The sequence below is a fragment of the Apteryx rowi genome, unplaced genomic scaffold (genome assembly GCF_003343035.1).
Source record: "Apteryx rowi isolate R43461 unplaced genomic scaffold, aptRow1 scaffold_26, whole genome shotgun sequence".
Taxonomy (NCBI): domain Eukaryota; kingdom Metazoa; phylum Chordata; class Aves; order Apterygiformes; family Apterygidae; genus Apteryx; species Apteryx rowi.
Genome location: NW_020448974.1, coordinates 2,154,556 through 2,174,553, shown reverse-complemented (window position 1 = coordinate 2,174,553; position 19,998 = coordinate 2,154,556). Strand labels below are relative to the sequence as shown.

The following is a 19,998-nucleotide window of genomic DNA, read 5'->3' as shown; positions in this document are numbered from 1 at the left end:
GGTTAAAAGTGATAAGACAGGATTTCAGCTTTCATTATGATTGGCATATAGTACTGAAATGTGAAAAATGATGGGGATGCAATCAGGAGTTAAGCTTTTAATAATAAGAAAATTGCCACAAGGTTTTATGTGGAGGTGTCATTCTTCTCGTTCCTCATAACCACAGCATAATACCTCCCATTTACTTGCAAAATGTGTTTTCAGCAGGAGTAATAGTAGTTTGACACTCTTAAAATCAGTTAAAACTTCATATAAAGAATGTTTTAGAGGCCTCCAGACTAGGTAGATGTGATCAGTGACACAGTGACATGCTATTACAAACTTTACTGTTTTACAGACACATGAAATATTTTTAAACTCTTGATTTCAACTTTGGAGAAATATCTTTGAGTCTCATTCTCTATAAAATTGTCCAGAATTATGGCTTTAACTTAATTCAGTGAAATTTCATTGGATATCAAATTTTTCATGGTACGCTTTTTGAGACTGCATTTATCAGAACCATTGGTAAATAAGTTTTTGCATTATATTTCTAATAATTAACACATCTTTTCTGTGCATTTACTTACATACAGCGAGGCTGTGGAATCTCCATCCTTGGAGATATCCGAATCCACCTGGACACGGCCCTGAGCAACCTGCTCTAGTTGACCCTCCTTTGAGCTGGTCCCTTCCAGCCTTGGTGGTTCCCTGTTTCTGTGGTGCATCAAGGATAATGCTGCTCTCAATGCCTTCTTAGTCAGCTCTTGAGAGCCTTTGTTAAACCTCTTTTTTGATTAAAAAGTTATAAAAAATAAACCTATTCTTTATCTTGCTATCTGAACCTGGATAGGAGAAAATTAGTAAAAACCCCAAAGTAACGTTTAATGCATGTCAGACCTTGAGGCTGAAATTGTTTTCATTGCTAACTCTATTTAATTTTTGTCATTGTTATTTTATACTGTTTACGTGCCTAGTAACTCTAATCAGAAGTCCGGCTTCCTATGCCAGACATAGTTTACTGTTGGAACAAAAATGGGTCTTGGTCCATTCGTTAAAGACAGATGGAGCAACTGAAGCAATTCTGAGTTTGTAAACAACGGGGTGAGGGAAATTGCTTTAATTGTTACAGTGGGAACACCTGGGTAATACAATACAAAGTAATAAACATTTAACCTGAATGTCATAATAAACTTTGTCAGACTGAAATTTAGTGGCCTGTGAAACAGTCTCAAAATGGAAATTTTTGAGACATGTATTTTTTTTTTTTTTACAAACTAGACACTGCCCCAGCTAATTTACTGTTCTCTGTATTGAGGAGAGATGGACCAAATGACCCAAACCGGCATTTCTCAGTGCTTTCTGTGGCAGACACAACACACACATCATATGTCACGGTTATTTGGCGCAATGAAGGAGTTTCACCCTGAAGTCTGAATTTCTTTTCTTTTGTGGGTTTGAATCAAATCCCTAACGTTACTTGAACAGTTTTTTGTAGCATAGTATTAATAATAGGTCATTTGCAGCTTTTCTTGTGGTCATGTTGCTGACAACATCAGTCTAATCTTACTCTCTGTGGCCTCTTAGAACATTCACTTTTAACACCCACACMGAGAAGATATTTCAAGAAATTTTCTCTGAAGTTTATACAAAGTAAACAGTTTTTTTCTCTGAGAAGTGCTGCACAAAGCAGATCTTTCTCCATCAATGCATGTTAAAAATTTCCTTAAATGTGTTTCAGAACTTCTGTGCTAGTCCAGGGTCTTAACTCAGTAAAAGCTATGTGGGATATTAACAGGTTTATTATTGTTGTTATCTCTAAAAAACCTGACAAAATGGAACGTACACAAAGTGGTGTAGGCTTGCATGAGTTCAAACTGCTTCCTTATCTTAATGAGTATAATTTATGTGATCCATCACTTTCTCCCACCTTCTCACTGTATGTGTTACCATCATTTTACACACTCAGCAAAGCCTAGTTTGTGCAAATTTTGTCATGTAAATGATCTAAATTGCAAAGCAGGTGATACAGCTGAATTCTGCCTACAGTTACACCTATTCGGATAATCTCTAGATTTTGGCCCATTGATCTCATTAGGAACAGATAGCGTTCCTTTCAATTGGTATATTACCTTTTTTAATATGTTAATTTTTTTAGTAAAGAAATACGGAAATTTCCAAGTAGGCTTTACTCATAATCCGTGTTACTTTCTGGTTTTCAGGACTAGTGAAATATAGGGAAATAAATTTGCACTGAAGAGTCTTAATCAGTCCTCTTCCCTTCCCCAGTGATTCTACTACCTTCACTTTTAAAATAGTTCATATAATGTTAGTCCAATCTAAAAATATATATTTTTTCCTAAATAACTATGGCCTCAGTATAGTTAAATTTTTCTATAAGAGTGAGGAGGCCTTGCAGATATACAGGGTCTGAGCGCCCTGGGAGTCCCCCTCTGGACTGCCTGTGTGCTTAAGTGTTTCAGAATTAGACTATGTTATCCTGCTACAGCAGCTTAACCTTAAACTTAAATATATACATTAAAGTCAGTATGTCTCACTTCTTACCTAACATTAAGCACATGTCTAAGTGCTTTGCTGGGTGATGACTTACATGTCAGCATGAAATTCTATAAATAGGCCTGAAGGATCTGGTTTGGTTATGACTTTCTTCAGTGATAAAAAAAAGGTGAAATGAGTAGATTTCAACAAATCATGAGTGACTCTTGTAAAGGTCTAGTTTAAGAGCACCGGCCATTGAATCAGGTCCCCACTGTGTCGCTAAGCAGAATACATTACTTTCGGTGTCTCAGAAATTTTGCTATCACGGTTAACATTTCAGTTGTGTGTGTAGATCTGGGCTTTCTTTTCTCTGCAGTATCAAGCTGTAGTGTGTCATGCTAAAAAATGAATACCGCAATCGCTATGTAAATTTGCAATAGTTATTTCACTGCAGTGGAAAACTGGAAACATCCTATATTTTGAAGATCACAGATGTGCTTTGTTCTCATGAGTAAATATTTTGGAATGTTGTAGTGGAAACCTCTTCCAAATATTTTGTGTTCAGCAGTTTTTGCCATTCGCAGCCCTCCTATATCCCTTTGCTCTGTGTGGAATTTCATGCTTGCTAGTGTGTAATATGTTAATTTAAAATATTTAGTTTGCACAGCAGAGTTTGCCAACTCCATCCTTGTACCAAGCATTAAAACATGCAAAATACATGCCACTTACTGAAGAGAGATTTAGCATGCTGTTTTCTTTTTAGATCATAGCTGAACTTAAGACAACCATTTCCTCTCTGACAGAGGAGAGCAGCCGGCAGCAGCTTGCCGCAGAACAGCGGCTCCAGGAAGTTGTACAAAAGTTTGAAGATAAGAAGCAGCAGCTGATTAGAGATAATGACAGAGCAATCAAGGTAATCTGGGGATTTCAGTCACTGATGCTACTACCTGTTTTAGTGTAATTAAAAGTTCTGCAGCGGGCAGATGACTGCAGGTAGCATTCGTGTTCGCACAGCCCTCACTAATTCCAGTTGCTGGACCTTGACTTTGATGTCTCCGATGACTCAGTGTGTCTTTCCTCTAGCTGATCGCATGCCCGCATAAAAAAGTTAGATTTTTTGGCAAGTCTTAATCCGTTCGCTTCAGTCAAATCTGTGAAACTTTCTTTCTCTTTTAATATTAACTCAGGTATTTTAACATATTCTCAGCACCTTTATATAGTGCCTTAGATAAAAAGGTGAAAAACAGGAGGTCAGAGTTGCACCACCAGTCAGCAGTATCCCGCTGACTTTGGTCTGGTTTTCACAAGGARAGCTCAGCTTTCATGTCTAAGGCCACAATGAAGCAAGGTAGGTTCTTAAGTTGCACTGAAAACTATACGCAAAGTTTCTGCTAAATATGCATGGAATACAGTATTTGTTCTCTGTAACTTTTTTTCATTATGCTTTTACGTATTTTATTATCATAGTTACATTCTCTGGCCTTTTTTTAAAGGAAGCTTTAAGAAGTGGCTAGTTTTGAATGCATGGAGACTAAGTGCTCCATGCTGCTCTGGCACTTTGTTTCAAAGGGGCTACAGAGAATCCTGCCTGCAGAAGGAAGCAAAAAAAATTTTTTTAACGTTTTTCCTTTTAGAGAAGTAAAGAGCAATGGAAGACTTCTGAAACTATGTAATCTGTTAGGGTTGACAACCAAGACACTTCATTAAAAGTTGTGTAGGAGAAGGAAATTCCTTTTTTCTTAGTAAAGATGTTTGCTAGTGCAAAACAAAGAATTGTGTTGTTAAATCTAGAAACATATGAAAAAAGGGATTCCTTCCATGTTTATAAAAAGTGTGTTAAAAATGTGCTAAAAAGAAACCATGGGAGTTTTTACAGGTCAGAACTAGCTAATGTTCAGTTACAGTACAGTTAATATTGTCCTCTATATTTGAATAATTTGTGTAATGAAATTAGGTTGACATTACTATCTTATCTGCAGTGTTCTTTTCCCTTTTTTCATAAGTCATTTAATGATATTTTTGCTAAAAGAAAATGTCTGTCTTTACTTGCATGTGTTTATTGAGGAACAGAATTTTCCTTCTCATCATTCTTTAGTCTCTTCTATCAAAGGTATAAGCATATAAATCTTCGGTATAATCTGTTATCCAAATTCAATCACTAGAGGTAGTTTTTATTACCTCTTGGATCTTCATATAAAACATGGTTAAACTGCATTGCTTAGGAGCACAAGGGGGGTTTTTTTGGCCACTTAATAAAATGTACTAGTGGTAGTTCTCCACTTTTCCAGTGGTTGTTTAGGTATACAGAAACCTATGACTGGGCAGTAGTCTCTCCTGTAGTCAGAAATATATTGACATTCAACAGTTGTCATGCATTATCCCTTCTTGAGTTATATATTTGAAAAACCTTTGTCAGACTGTTTACTAGCGTTTTTCTTAGGACCTGGTGCATGTGCTACTGTTGAATTTATGGATCACTAAACTAAACTGCATGCAGTGGAAGTAATTCAGTTGTTGGTAACAACAGTTTTTGAACACTTTTTCTGAGATTTTTGAACTTCAAAATATAGTGAAACAGATGTAAAAGCGAAGGGGAGTTCTGCACAATGTTTCTGAGCAGTGTCCCAGCAAGATTTTAGCAACTCATGCTGCGAGTGTGTTTTGTAAGACTCTGTCATCTTGGGAAAGAAATTCCAGGAGATGTTATGCTTGGAGTTCTTGAACGTTGTTTAGTATTGTTAATATTGTGCTTTACAAAATCTCCCTTTGAAACCACTGAATTAATGGAARTGTACTGAAAGCCAGATATCTAAAGAGAAAATTCTTAGCAGGGAAAACTGCTGTATATATTTCTAGAAGCAGAAAGAGGTTTTTAATTATTGATCACTTAGTATTTAAGAATCACACATACTTCTAGACAAGCATATGCATAAATTGCTCTTTATTAGCCTAGGGCAAAAAATTTGTTCTTGGTGAAAATGGAATCCTAGATGTCCTGGAGATGGGTAACAACATCTAACCCAAGGTAAGGTGAAGACCTTGGGAGGTGATTAAAGAAACATTCTAAGGACAAAGCAATTCTTAATATAAGCTTTTGAGAAGGCTTAATATAATTTAAGCCTTTGAAAAGACTGTTGTCAAAAATTGCTAAATATAACATTGATTTAAACTAACATTGAGGAACAGATTGCAATTTCCTTTGTATTGCATTGGGTGACTTCCTGTAAGAGACCTTCCAATTACTATTTCCTTTCAAAGGCAAAATACATTTTTACAGAAGCCAACTGGCTCTCAGAGAAGTTTCATGTTTAGTCAATAAAGTGATATGCAGATGTGGATGCCATAATGCATGATTTTGATATTAATTCAAATTCCTGACTCTCTTTTATAGTTAAAAACTTCTAAGTTGTTATTATTTCATAAATGTATCTATCCCCATAATCTTGATTTTTTTAATCGTATCTTAAGCATTAGTGAAAAATAAATAAATAAATGAAACTTTTAAGAATGTTTTGTTTCTTATGACAAACAGAAAAACAATCCAAGCAACCCTTTTTGGTTCCASATGGCCTGAGTTTGGGTCAGTTTGAGACAAATGCCTGAAGTACTTGGCATTCTGCATTCCACTGCGAATTGTCTGGCCTAAGGCCAAGTCGAGGCTTGTGCAGTCAGAGTCATAGAATCAAGATAAAATTTTTGATCGTCAGATTCCTTCCTTGTGACTTACAAGGTAACCATTTTGATTCCATCATATTGCAGTGTCTAGTACCAAATATCTAAGCAGAAGGAGTCTGACAAGGTGCTGAACAACTACGTGACTACTGTCACTGCCTTTTTGCTGCTGTGAGGTTTGACTCTGTTAGGACTGTGCTGGCGTTGGGAGCCATCCCGTCAGCACAGCTCGCTCTGCAGTGCCACGTGGATATCTTTGCTTTGAACTTACCTGGACTTCCACTTTTTGGAGCATGGTACAAGGACACTGCATGGGGCAAATCCAGCAACACTCACCTGGTCTCTGTGCTGTGCCTCTCCTGTAATGCGCTTACGCGTCAAAGATTAGGACCCATTGGTTTAGACAGTAGGACTAGAAGTTGAGAGCACAATTATATTAATGCCCTACAGATGCTTGGAAAAGCTGCTTAAATCGCTGTATCTGTTAACCCATTTGAGATGCTTCAGACTGAGATTTCAGAAGACATCTTTCAGAAGGGTGTTGGGTGCTGAATGCTTGAGAATGTCTGTGCAGGAGCTACGTTAGTGATTTAAGTGTGGTGTAAACTAGGCTAAATTTAACTAGCTAAATTTTAAACTAGGTGTCTCACATCCTGATAACAATCTAGCCACAACAACCCAGAGCTCCATGTGATCAAACAGTCAGAGTATTTACCTAGCTTTTCTGATGCTTTTGGGCGGTAGTTACTGAGTCTGGATTCCCATGGCTGGACTCAGCACTAGCATAAAGTTGATTGCATTATAGAAATATCTTAAGGGTATTTGTGAAATCCCAGCCTCAATCTTTTACAAAATTCTTTAGGCTCCTTAGGTTGAAAGTGCTGTAGAACTGCAAAATATTTTCAGAGCATTTTAATGTAGAAGTTGATGGTCAAGTGGGGACTCCACATCAAAAAGTAGATTCTGAAAAGAAATGGATGATGGAGAGCCCACAGTGACAAGCACACAACAGAAAAGGGAGAAAACAATGCTTTTTTGCAAGAGGAACCCCCTTTGTTGTTTTGTTTCATATTACAGATTCTAGGATTCTGTTATATCCCCCGCATTAAAACCAAAATTTCATTAGTAAGACATGATTTGAAGATGACATACTTCAACACTTTGTGAGTCAGCCAGATTATGGCCAGATTAATTCTGTTAATAAATGGAACTTAAAAGATTTCTAGGAAAGAATGTCATACAGTAATGCTTCTCTTGGTGAGAAAAATTTTGAAACAGTTGTTTTTCTTTGTTATGTTTAAAATGTTAGGGGGGAATCCAAAGAGTWTTTTTTAAGCCAGAACAGAACAAGGAGAACAACTTCTAGTTTTAAAGTTGTGTAGACCAACGTGGACATTGAATATTCCCAAACATCTTATATTTCTTAGATGCTTCCGTATCTTGGAGCAAGAAAGTCATTTCCTCTATGCAAAGGTTAGGCTGAGGGCTTATCAACACAGTGAAATTTCCCAGTACAATGATAACGAAATACTTACTCAAGTATAACTCTAGCAGAGTAAGTCCTTGCATGGGCTATTCTGTTTCCTTTCATTCTGGAACACTGTTCCCACCTGGAGGTTACACTGATATTGCTATATTTTAGTATGCCATGCTGGCAGATTTCCCCATAGAGAGAGCACTGAGAGTGTTAATTAAGAAAAAAAAAACCTAAAAGCTTAGCATAAACCAAAAACTAAAACCTAAAACTTGGTATAACTAAATGAAGATACGGTTTTTTTGTTTTTTTTTTTTTTKGGTCAGGTTAGTCTTGAGTTGCTCTCTTCTCCAGCACACACTGATGCAGTAGGGTTAATCTAGATAATCTAGACTGCTGTTGGATATCTGCATGATGAACTTTCCTGGTTTGGGGTCAATAAGACCTTTATTATTTATGAGCATTTTTATTTGTAAATTTTATTGTAATTTTTATTTTATTTTAGTTGAACTTTTTTTTTTTTTTTTTAACTAACACTACCCTATAAAAAGGAGGTCAACATTTCACTGTTGAAGTTGACACTGACTCGTGTCTTATATGACACCTGGTAGGAACATGTTTTACTGTTTGGAATGGGTCTTTGGCCATGGCCACGCCAAATTCGGTCAGTCACTGAAGATCTTCTGAGATGTCTGTGTCACAGAAGTCTCTAGAAGCATCTCAAATCCATCTGATTGCTTTTGTGGCTAAACATTACCATGGTAAACCATTTGGGATGGTGAAATATAGTGTTATAGGGAACTATCTTGATGTTAAATACATGTAGTCATTTTTCAAGGAACTCTGTTTCTTTGTTTCTGACTTCAGTCTATAATAATACTAATAACTCTATAATGTCTCTTACTGGGGAATTACAAGGCACCAACATATAAACTTTTGTACTTTAGCATTGTAAAATAGTCATAAAAATTTACCAGGCAAATCATGTTATCTTGCTCATTACTTCCTATATTCTGTCTGACCAGCAACGAAAGTTATGTGTTCCCAAAGGGTAGGTGAAAGACATTTGCAAGGCTTTTATGGTTTTACTTTCTCTTTTACCTGGGGACCAAATTCTGAAGTACCTGTTTTTCACGGGTTTTGTTTATATGAATACTAGTTCCAGCCAAATTCAGCCTATAAGAGAAACTGAGGATTTAGCCCCAAGCTTATTAACTGCTGCACATACTGTGTCCTCTTGATTCCATTACAGGGGTATCTTTAAATGGCTGTATTGACATAGTCATTATGAATGATAATAAAAATAGACTTGCTTTCATGTTAACATTAGTTTGTTAAACACAATTATTAATAGCAACCAAAACTGATTTTAAAAAGTCCTCTCTCCTTTTCATGATCATATCTCTTTTTCTGTTGCCACAGAAATTATTTCATTGTATGAAGCATAGTACCTTTACTTCAAAATTACAGGGTTTCAGATGTTTAGCCAATCAGGCAATTGGAGTGGCTGAGCATCTGTAAGTACTTTATAATATCTTTGACATGCTTTGTGAGACAAAGAATTGAGTCATCTTTTTTTCCTGCAGCAAGCTTTGCACTCTGGCATTTTTCTTGACTTTTCATGTCTCAACACATTGAAGAACTTACCATGGCCAACAGCAAAATCATACTTACAAGTTTTATAAAAGACTAGAAACGGTGCTTGCCTAGCCTCTGAACTGCAGACCAGTTTTATCCGGCAGGTTTGAAAGTCTGTATTTTTACTTTTTCCTGCATAATCGTTGTTGTTCTCAGTGTTTTGCTTTCCTTGCAGAAGGCACTCTGCTTCATGACCCCTTCTTTATTCTTTCTTAGCCTTAGAAGGGGTACCACATTACATCTACCAGTCTCAAAATTGTGGAAATAAAGATTCCATAAATGCAAAACAAAATATAAAATCTTATATAGTTAATCCAGCAGTTTTTCTTAATGAGTTGGATTACAGTAATTTTGCACTGGAAAAATGGCAAAAGAAAATTAAAAACAAGCCTTAAAGTTCACTGCTTTTAACTGACAAAACTGAAATAATAATAGTGAATGGGGTCCTAACCTATTAGAAGGATACAGAGAAGACTGCCTACTAATGACTGTTAAATACACAGCTAATAAAGAAGGGCAGACAATGTTTTTAACTGTGATATAAGAAAATGGAAATGAGCTTTTTAAAGGCTACTGTGATGGTGACAGTTTACCATACTGCTCCATATCAAAGACACTTTACTCTCCAAAAGAGCAAAGGACTTTTATGAGGAGGAGAAAGTTGTGTTTGGAAAGACAGAATTGGGGAGATACCCCAAAGTTATGAGACAGACTGCCTGGGAGGAAGAGCCTGTGCTCAAAAATCTGGAACTTTAATAGGAGGAGAAAAAAAAAAAGATAAAGACAAAAACAAGTGTCTAATGTCCTCCAAACAGAGGGCATCTGTAAAACAGTCTGTGCATGGGACTCTGTAGACTTTCCAAGGGTTGTGCTTTGTTCCGGCTCCAATAACTTCCTGGAACCCAGCCTTCCTCCCGCTTGCGCTGGAACAGCCTTGACTTCAGGGCTTCTCCAGCAGTGTAGGTGGAAACACAATATGTGTGAACTATATATTCAACCAACAAAAGATTCCCGGAGCAAATGACATCTTCAAAGCAAACCTTCTGTAGTCCACAAACATTTATTACTCTGTAGTAAAGATTTTAAAGGTTGGCACAGTAACACAAGTTACAGAGTTTGGCGAATAATATCGGGGATGTGGACCTGCTCTACTTATCAACATATATTTCCCTAAGACATCTTTCTTATGATGTGCCTGGTCCCAGGAGTGAGATTAAATAGCATCAGATTACATTGGCTTATTCCAGCTTGCCTGCACAATTTCCAGTATTTGTGTGAATAGTTTTTGCAAAACTGTATTTTCTAATATAGGTTGTTGTCCTTTCTGTACTAATTGTGGTGCTGGCTGCTCCAAGGGTGCCAACAGAGGAGAGTCACCTACGATTTCAGCTTTATACATTAAAGTGCTCCTGCCAAAATTGGTATTGACTTTAGAAATATTCAGATTCCATTTAGAATTTTCTTCTGGCTTTCCAGCTTGACGTGCAACTCTGACACTCAAACAGATCTAGCACGAAGAGCAGGAAATACAAAGCTAATATCAGAGCAGGCATTTTTGTGTGTGCGAAGGTCTCATGAATATTGTCAGAACATTTTTAAAAAATGACTAGCAAACACTTTTGAATGGCAGATTACAGTGAAATAGAAATAGCTTTGTTAAAGTTAGTAATTTTTTTCATAATACTAGGCTTTTTTTTTTTTTTTAAGAGTAGCAGTAGAAACCTGGTGAGTCTGATACCTCTACAGGATGACTAGTTACCAATATTTAAAGACAGGGTAGTAGTAGAATCAAGTGGTCAGTAGCATTCTTACCACTTCTGGAAGCTAATGCCTTTATTTTTTATACATATAGTGTTATTTTCCATACAAAATGAAAATACCTACTGTTCCCTTAGCATTAAAGGGTGAGTTACAAAGAAATACTGAAGGAARGCTGCCAAAGTGGCCATATTTCTGGCACTCTCTTGCATCAGTGGAGTTGAGAATAAAGGAACTTTCCAAGCTACAGTACTGTACTTGAAAAGCAAAAAAGTGTGCGGGGACTTTTATCTGTGCATTCAGTAGATCAGATGGCAAACTCCCCCAGACAGCCTAGCAGGGGAGCCAGCTTCTGCTTTTCTGAGTGAGACCKGAGCGGTGTGCAACAGCACCAAGTACAACATCAAAAGATACAAGTATGTTTTGAATGTAAAGTTTCAGGTTTTAAGAACATCTTTCTAATTAGCACAAATGAAATATTTGCAAGTTCTGGTGCTGACTTCCGCGCAGTTTTGTGCTCAGTGGAAGTGGTGTTTTCATCTCTCTGTATAAAAGGCGAAAGGGACAAATACTGTCATCAGAATGTGACGACTCTGTTGCTTGATATAAATGTATCCCGTTTCCGCCTGTCATCAATCACTCTGCTCTGCCCAGTTAGAAAATGTGAGAGGTAGCATTTAGCCAATTTCTTTCTTGAAGAACCAGATGATTTTAATTGAATGTTATTATCAGCCAGTTTTTGTGGTTTGTGTTGGTTTCAGAATGAARCAGTTCATCTACTTAAAGAATGTCTAGGCACTAGTATGGTAAGCTCTGTAAATTTTAGGATACCTCCATCCTAAGGCAAATTGGTTTGACTTGCCCTTCAACGGATATTTCTTTTACTATAAGCAGCCAAATTAGCATTAAAATCCAGAAATGGAAAAAATTCTATTCCTGTATATCATATTTTGCCTCTTTTCCATGAAAATTTGTATTATAAACACTTTCATGTAGGCCTGGTACACCTTTATGCCTTGCAGTTTAACAAAACTTTTTCTATGTGTTCATATAGTAGAAGGATATGTAAGAAGATCAAAACTAAATTAGTTCTATAAATATTAGAATTATTCTTCAAGCCTTTTGCATGTGGATTCTGCACTTAATGTGCGCATTCCGTCTTGCATTGGAGTTTGGGATGCTTTCACTGGAAATGGTTTGTCGTTACTGATTCATGCACCATCAAGGCTGTGTTGATTCTCTTCAGTGGTGAACAGGATTAAATTTATTTTTCAGAGAAAGCCTTGTTTTCAAGTATTTAATTTTTTGATCCTTTAAAATATGCGTAGAGAAGGCTGGGGACTCAAGGGTGCTTTTTCTTAAGCTCTTTCTTCTGTGCAGGCATTGATAGATTTGTATTTTGAACTCTTCAAAAAGCCTGAAGTCCTCCATTGGGACAGTATTTCATGGAGTGAAAAGTGCTCACCTGTTTTCTTCTTCAGGGGTCTATCATCGCTAAATTTATTCTTAGGACACTGAAATAAGTGTTGTATGCAGGACAAAATTTAGGACTTACAGCAGTCCTCTTCACAACTGCCATATGAGAGAGGACTAGAAGAGCAGTGAAGCAGAGGTCAGTCAAGCACCACAAAAACCTTTATCCTCTGATACAAACATTTTTTAAATTGTTCTGTTACTAAAACTGTGTCTCTGCTTATTTTTAGTGCAGGCTTTCACAGCACTGAAGTCAAGAACTTCAGCCAAGTCAATATGTTAATTAATCTGAAGCCAAATCTTTCTGCACTGATGCATGTTCATATGTGCATCTATTCCACTGGTACAATAAAAACAGTTATCTGCAGAAGTAGTGGTGAATGTAGCTGTTGGAACAGCTTTCACTAGCTTGGCCAACCAATCATGAGACCCCAAATTTGTATTTCTAATGTTGAATATGTCTCTTAAATTTGGCACCTCAAGAGAAATATCTCTTCAGTGAAAAACTCAGGTTGCCAGTTACAAAGAATTCTTTTAAGATCTGCTGAAGTTCAAAGCAAAGAGGCCAGTTCCTCACAGGTCAGGGCAACTCTTTGCATGGTTCCTCCTTTGCCTCCAGCAGGAGCTCATCTCCAGAACCTGTTTATTTTTCTGCCAGGATTGTTGGCAGGTGAAGAGAGTCGCATCAGATCACCTCATGAGTATTTTTATGCTGGAAACCCATCCCCTGAATCTGCCATTTTCCTGGCCCAGAATACCATGAGATCATGGGTTTCAAACCTGGCCATGTTGGCCTTAGAACATAAAATATTCAATGCACCTTTCATTTGCTTTCTTGAGACCTGCCATAAAGTCACCAGCTCAGTTTTGCACTGGTTTTGCTCTCCTGTGCTTTAGAATCTCTCAAAGGATTAATGCCTGTTGCATGGAGAGGAAGAGGAGCATCATGTCTTGATAATGTCCTGAAAAACTGTGACCRTCAGATCGTTTGTGAATCAAAACTGAATTACTTGAAATCCTTCTAGAACCGGTTTAGGATAAAACAAAACAGTCCCRTTTCCTGGGAAAGAAAAAGAAAAAATTAGGACATATCAATACCTAAGCTTCATGCAGCTAWACAGTGGTTTCAGGAAGCATAGAAGTGGATGTCTTACCAAATGGGCAGCAGTTCTAGTCCAGATTCTTCCAGTCTCCTGAGATTCACTGTCTCAGGAGTGCAGCATTATAGTTTTCATTAAAAAGATGTTATCTGTATTAAAACCATGGAAAAGGTGTTAAAACCCGAAGCACTGTAATGTTTTTCTGTGCCTTTTCTACATGACTGCTGAGGGACTTGTATATGTGTCTGCCATGCTCCAACTTGGCCCCTTTTCTTCCTGTGGCCAGTCTGATTCCTTTCACTGTGCAGCATCCACCCTTCCACCAACAGAATCCCTAGACTTGAAGAGACACATGGAAGAGGATGTGCTTATTTAGAGAGGGTTGATGCCCGTAGGTGACTGTCCTATCCGCTCCACGCATGCCAGAAGCCTCCAGGCGCTGTCTGTGCTGGTGCTGTGTTCCAAGTTCATTATGTAAGAGAGGGTGAAAGTACAAGCAAGAGAAAACTAAACATGAAAAGTGAGTTTGTTTGCTTGCTAATAGGCTTGGGAGTGGCAGAATGAAACTCTATAAATAAAAATCCAGGCTWCCAAATGTTAGATACCTGCAGGAACACCTGCATAGTTTGGACCCAGCCAGATTCTGCAGTTGACTTGAAGGAGAAATCTAGGTTCTACCTAGCTTTGGAAAAAGTCTTGTCTTTTTTGTATAGGGCTGTATTTAAATTCATTATATTGTTGTTTCTAATGTTAATATAGTTCATAACCTTTACAGTTTTGCACTCGTCATTCAGCAGGGTAAAACAGCAATTACTGAAGACTATGTAAAAATTTGAATCTTATCAGTGGGCTGTGATGTCTGCATACCTAGAAACACCTCTGACCACAGCTGTGTTCTAAGGAGCAATGGGCACCTCATATGTGATATTATATGTTTTCTTACTCCTGCCAGAATGACTTACATTTGTGTAAATGTTGAAAACAAGAAGAACATAGGAAAACAGGATGTGATTGATGGGTAAAGAATACAGTGAGGTCTGAGTTGTTGCTGTTGGTGTTTACACTTCCCTTAAGTGTTGTCTTCAATCTATTTTATGTGCTGCTTTTTCCTTTCCACTGTCCTCTACTAGGTTTCTTCTCCTTCCTAAATCCTACAAAATGTGCGTTTACAGGTGGAGTTTGGCACTGTTGTGAACTGGTTTGCCAGTACGCATCTTTAATGATCCAACACTTCATGGCTTCTGTGCCTTCTTCTTTAACTTGCTGTTTGTAAAACCTGCCTCTGCAGAGGACAAGCTTATTTCTGCTTCCTTATCAGATCCTAAAACTAGATCAAGATTTATGCAGCTTTAACAATACTGGAGTTCTTAGTTCTTTCACACTGCGCTGTACATTTTTTTTCCCTGCAGTTTATGCCTCATTTATGCTGAGGAGAAATTTTCTAGTGTGCAGGAAGTAGCGGGAAAGCCCTGCTCTTTGTGCTGTGCAGGTCTAATGAGAGAAGGTTAGTGTGGAACTGCACAAATGAGAAACTGGTGGGGCCTTAGAACTTGATCTGTTTTCTGTTACTTTTAATGCTTTTTCATTTAAAAAATGTCAACTCTATAAGAATATTTGGAACTACTTACATATAAAAAAAAAATAAGAGAAAATGAAAAGAGCCTGCCTTCCTTTTAGATGTGCCAAACAGGTTTGGCAGTCGTTCACTTAACATTGATCAAGCGTTGCTGAGACGTTCTAACTCTTGTAGCATTTTCTACCTGCATAGAAATGGTCTAGTCAAGCATTTCTGAAACCAGAAAACATTGATCTGGGACATTTTTCTTGTTCAGAGCATTTTGAGTGATGATTTCAGTATGTTGGAAATATCGGAATTGGACACTAATCCTTCAGAGGCTTGAAAGCCCTATAGTAGATAAACTGCAAAGATTGTCTTAGGGCTTCAGGTAAACAGAATTGGCTGTGCTGGCTCAAACCAAAGGTCCGTCTGGCTCAGTTTTCTGGAACATGGTACCTGACAACATGCCCAGGAAGAAGTAAAAGAACAGGCTGAAGATTTAATTACCTCAGTATACCTCCCCATCCTCCAGCAAGTTACAGTTAGGAGAATCCCTGAGCCAGAGGTGATGTCTGTATTTAATAGTCTTTGATGGACTTTTATTCCATGGTCACTTTTTGAGCCCTTGCAGCTTTAGCACCCACAATGCTCTGAGGCCACAGCTGCACTGCGTGTTACCCTACTCCTAGTTTCACGTCATACTCCTAGTTTTGAAAAAAAGCAGCCATTCTCTGTTCATTTTCTGCTTACGCTTGTATGATCTCCTTCCTTAGGACTCTTCAGCCTAGGTAAGAGGTTTCTTGTGTGTTCAGTCTTTATGTGGAAGTTGTTCCCTGTTGCTCTTGCTGTACTGGTTCTGGATCTGATGTATCTTTTTGAGATGGTGAGATCTGGAAATACATACAGTGTTCAAGGTGAAAGCACTGCGGTGGCTTAACGTTTTCCTCTAGTCCAATACAGTTACCATTGAGATTATTTTTATATTATACTGATATGTTTTTTGAATTCAACTCCCTTGTACATTGTCTAAATCTATCTTCTCTGAAAGATTAGCATCCAGAAGTGGTTTTCATCCATTTGTAGTCATCTCTCCTTTTCAATATCTTTCTATTGTTTTTGTTCCATAATATCAGATGATCTCGTTGTGCATACCTAAGAGTAGTTAAATTATACTTGGCAATACATAGAGATATTGTGGGTTGGAGTAGCAGAGTTTAGAAGATCAGGCAAATGAAGGCATGTATATCACAACCAGACTGGATCTTTGTTTTCTATGTTATCTGTATATTTATAATTATCGACTAGTTCAAAAAAAATAAATGGAACTTGGTCTTAAAAATATGAAAGATATGTAGAATTGAAAACGGCCAAAGTAAATCCAGATCTGCTTCTGGCCACTTGAGAAATAAAGGCTGGTAGAGGCTCCAGAAACTCCTGTGGAGAGCAAGGGAGTAGTGTGGAAAGGTACCACTTCTGACATACCTTTGGGCTTTCTTTATCCTTTCATCTTTGTTTTCCCTGTAAATTGCGTTTCAGCCAGGCACTGGGGCAGCAAGTAGACCGTACAATCTTTAGCCCATCAGCAATGTAATGCAAGCCACATTTCTGCCTGTAAGTGGCATTGATGCTAAAGCTACTCGCTCTGTTGTTGGGAGGTGACAAAATGGACCTTTGGGAGTATTTTAACTGCCTTGTCATGAGGCTTGGGGAATTCCTTGAAAGGAAAAACAGGGGGATATCTTGTGGATGCTAGTGAGGTTCACAAGTAGGTTGTCAAAACTTGCTTAGTGGCACCAAAGTCTCCCCTCGTGTCTGCGTATTTCCACACAGGAGTTTTCTGCAACTACAGAAAGATCAGCTAACTGAATTAGCACAGTCTTTCAGCCATCGTTGAGCTCAAAACCAGCTCAAAAAAAAACTTACCAAGAAAAGCAAAACTCCGTTGAAATCAGATCCGTTTTGTCACAACTGTGATAAGAGCTCTCAGCATCCCCAGAAGGAATATACTTGAGACACTGCAATAGCTTTGGCAAGTGTTCTTTCCCTGCTCTCATCCTCTTCCTAGTTTTCCTGCATATAAATTACACCTAATTTGTTATCTATATTTGTGAAATTATCAGCGTCAAAAGATCAAATGTAGGGTTTCTGTTTTAAGTACAGCCAAGCAGTTGCTTATTGCAGTGATCCTTGCATCAATGATCTCTACCAGCTGAGCCTCTCGGCTTGATCTTACCCACGCTAGCTTTAAGGGGGCACAGAGCTAGCTGAAAACTTGCAGGCCAAAATTCTTCCAAGACACGCTGGACTCAGTGACGCGAGCAGCCTGGTGTGGGTCTGGCCAGTCTCGCCTCTGACATGCACGGGGACATTCTTCACCCTTGGGAATATGTGAATCTGCATCAGCTGCCTCTTTAGAAGTTTTGCAACTTCTGCACTGATAGTCCATTAAAGTGTTTAAAAGATATGGCAGTTCAAGTTATAGAGAACTGGTATGGGACAAGCCATTAAAATACAAGATACAGATGACTGTCTTTTAATATGTATAGAATACAAACCAATTTTAGACAATTGCTTTTAAGGGAAGCATGGCCAGTAAATTTAAGCCACACAAGTTCACAGTATTTAATTAATGATTCCAGTGCAGCAAAAAGATTACTTTAAACCTAAAGGAATAGAATGGTGGATATTCCCAGAAATGAGTTATGCAGGAATTAGAGTATAGCTATATTTTGAATAAAAAGCTATCAGAGAGGTTTATATAAGTTTTGCTATGTATGTATCTATGTATCTATCTAAAATATTTTGCATTAGTATTCCAGAGCTCTACAATGGGAGGAAAAACTTCTAAACAAGCTGAAATAGATCTTTCCCATGTCTAATCTTTAAAATTTATGAATTTAAGATTTTAGAAATGTTTAGAAATGTTGGCATTACGACAGCAAGCATCTCTGCTGTGACATCATATGATTAACTAGAGCAGAAACATTCTGGGGTGAAGTTCTGATCAGTCATGTTAGTATGGCTTTAAAAAAGTATGAAGTCACTACTCTGTAAAATAGGTGCTTGAAAACAGTTTTTGTTTTCCTCAGGCTACTGAGATTAGAGTCTCATAATCTGTTTGACCAGCTGCAGAGGGTGTTCTTTTTCATTTTTTCTTTTTAAGTAAATGAGCTTCATTTCAATGTGATTTTAAAAAAAATCAGACTTCAAAAATGCTCAGTTTTCACACATTTATTTAAATAGAGGCAATTGTATTATCATGTCTTGTTGCAAATGTAATTGGGTTGGAGGTCATCTAAGACTTTGAATGAAAGAATTTCTAAGTTTCCAAGTGTGCATCCTTCACTGTCAAGAATCATCCCATTTTTGGCTTACAGACGTGCTTTCAGAAGATACTACTTTGCTGCCTCTCACATCTTGCACGCACCGAATGTGCAGGCGCTGTTGAGTCAAGCTAGCTCTTCTTCAGTTCAAAAGGCAGTGGTTTGCCCTGTGAGTTCAGATTGTTGATTGAGGTTACTTTGAAAAGGTATAAAGACATTATTAGATTTCTTTCTTTGTGTGCGTGTAAGAAAATGTGTGTTATTTTATCCAAAAAGGACGACTACTGCTGCAATGGGGAGAATTCAAGCATTTCTTCAAGCAATACTGTCTGCTAGTGCATTGCACAAAATACATCGTTTTCTTTTATTCGTACTGGGAATCGGATTAGCCTATCAGTTGGAAATATCTGAGCCTTTAGTATTTCGTTTTAAAAGGAGCACAGCAAAATAAGAAGTTTTGCAAAGCCTATTAGAAATGTTTATATTACCAGGTCTTCATGCRTCTGTGACAAGGAATGTGTTTTAAGAAGACATTTGTAGAGCAGCGTGGGTCCACTGAAGCTGCCGATTGCCGTCTCCAGGTGTAAAGTTTCAGCACACCCACTTAAAGTGGCAGTTTGGTGATAAACTTATTTTGGAATGAAGCCCCCAGCAGTGAGAAGATTGCCTTGCTCAGCAAGTGATTGATAAATATTCTTTATCATGAGTCGGATGCTCTCGAAAGCGTTGCGGGAAATCCTGATGGAGGCCCTGATGTTTGTTTTTTCAGAACTGTTAGCAAGCATACAGCAGGTAGCAAAACAGATGTTTTACTAGTTAATTTGTATTCCCAATAGCAGTTTTTCATGAGCACAGCGTATCCAACATTGTAGACATTCTTACAACATAGCATCAAAAATTCAAGAAGTTGTCTGAAATCTTGAAGCTGCCTTCAGGACTTCACAGAAAACCTACTATGAGGATGGCAGACTCCTTGCGGTTTCCATTGCTTGTGAAGTGTTTAATAAAAAGCAAATGAGGAAATGAGAATTGTCTCGCGGATCCGTCGGGCGTAACAGTTATGCCTGTTCAACATTATCATCCAGCATGTCAGCCATTAACCTGATTGGGAGTGTTTTATTTTGTATAATAGTCTTGAAATCAAACTGAAAGGTTGACTTAAAATACCTAGTGTGTGTGTGCTTTGAGGTTGATAACAAACTGCAGTTCAAGTTTTAATAACTCGGGGGGAGCTAAGAAACTTCAAAAGGTTGTGTGATAAATGTTTTTGACAACGCGTCAGCTGAACGTTAGACAGAATTGTGGTAAATCCTCTCCTCCTAAGTGGTTTAAAATGGAAGTTTTGAACTTCATACGTGTATGCTTCAGATGTCATGGTATCTTTGGGTTTAAAAGATTCGTTTTATCTAGAATATGAGACATTGCTGTTTCTGTCTACACCTCGGAGAGTGAAAGGAGGAGACAGTTCAGTAGTTCTCTCCTTTTAGGAACCTCTGCCCTCCGCGTTCCCACGGGCGCCCTTGA

General features: G+C 37.8%; 1 protein-coding gene across 8 annotated transcripts in view; it reads left to right on the top strand.

Annotated features, from left to right (window-relative positions):
- The window catches only part of CEP112 (centrosomal protein 112), a 183,239-nt gene that overhangs the window by 134,170 nt on the left and 29,071 nt on the right, over positions 1-19,998 (top strand). For 7 of the 8 annotated variants that reach the window (XM_026067618.1, XM_026067623.1, XM_026067619.1 and 4 more), the window contains one exon: positions 3,242-3,391. In XM_026067618.1, coding sequence (XP_025923403.1) covers positions 3,242-3,391 — 150 coding nt within the window. Of the gene's footprint in view, positions 1-3,241; positions 3,392-18,528; positions 18,970-19,998 lie in introns of those variants that run through there. The other variant, XM_026067620.1, reaches the window with a different exon arrangement.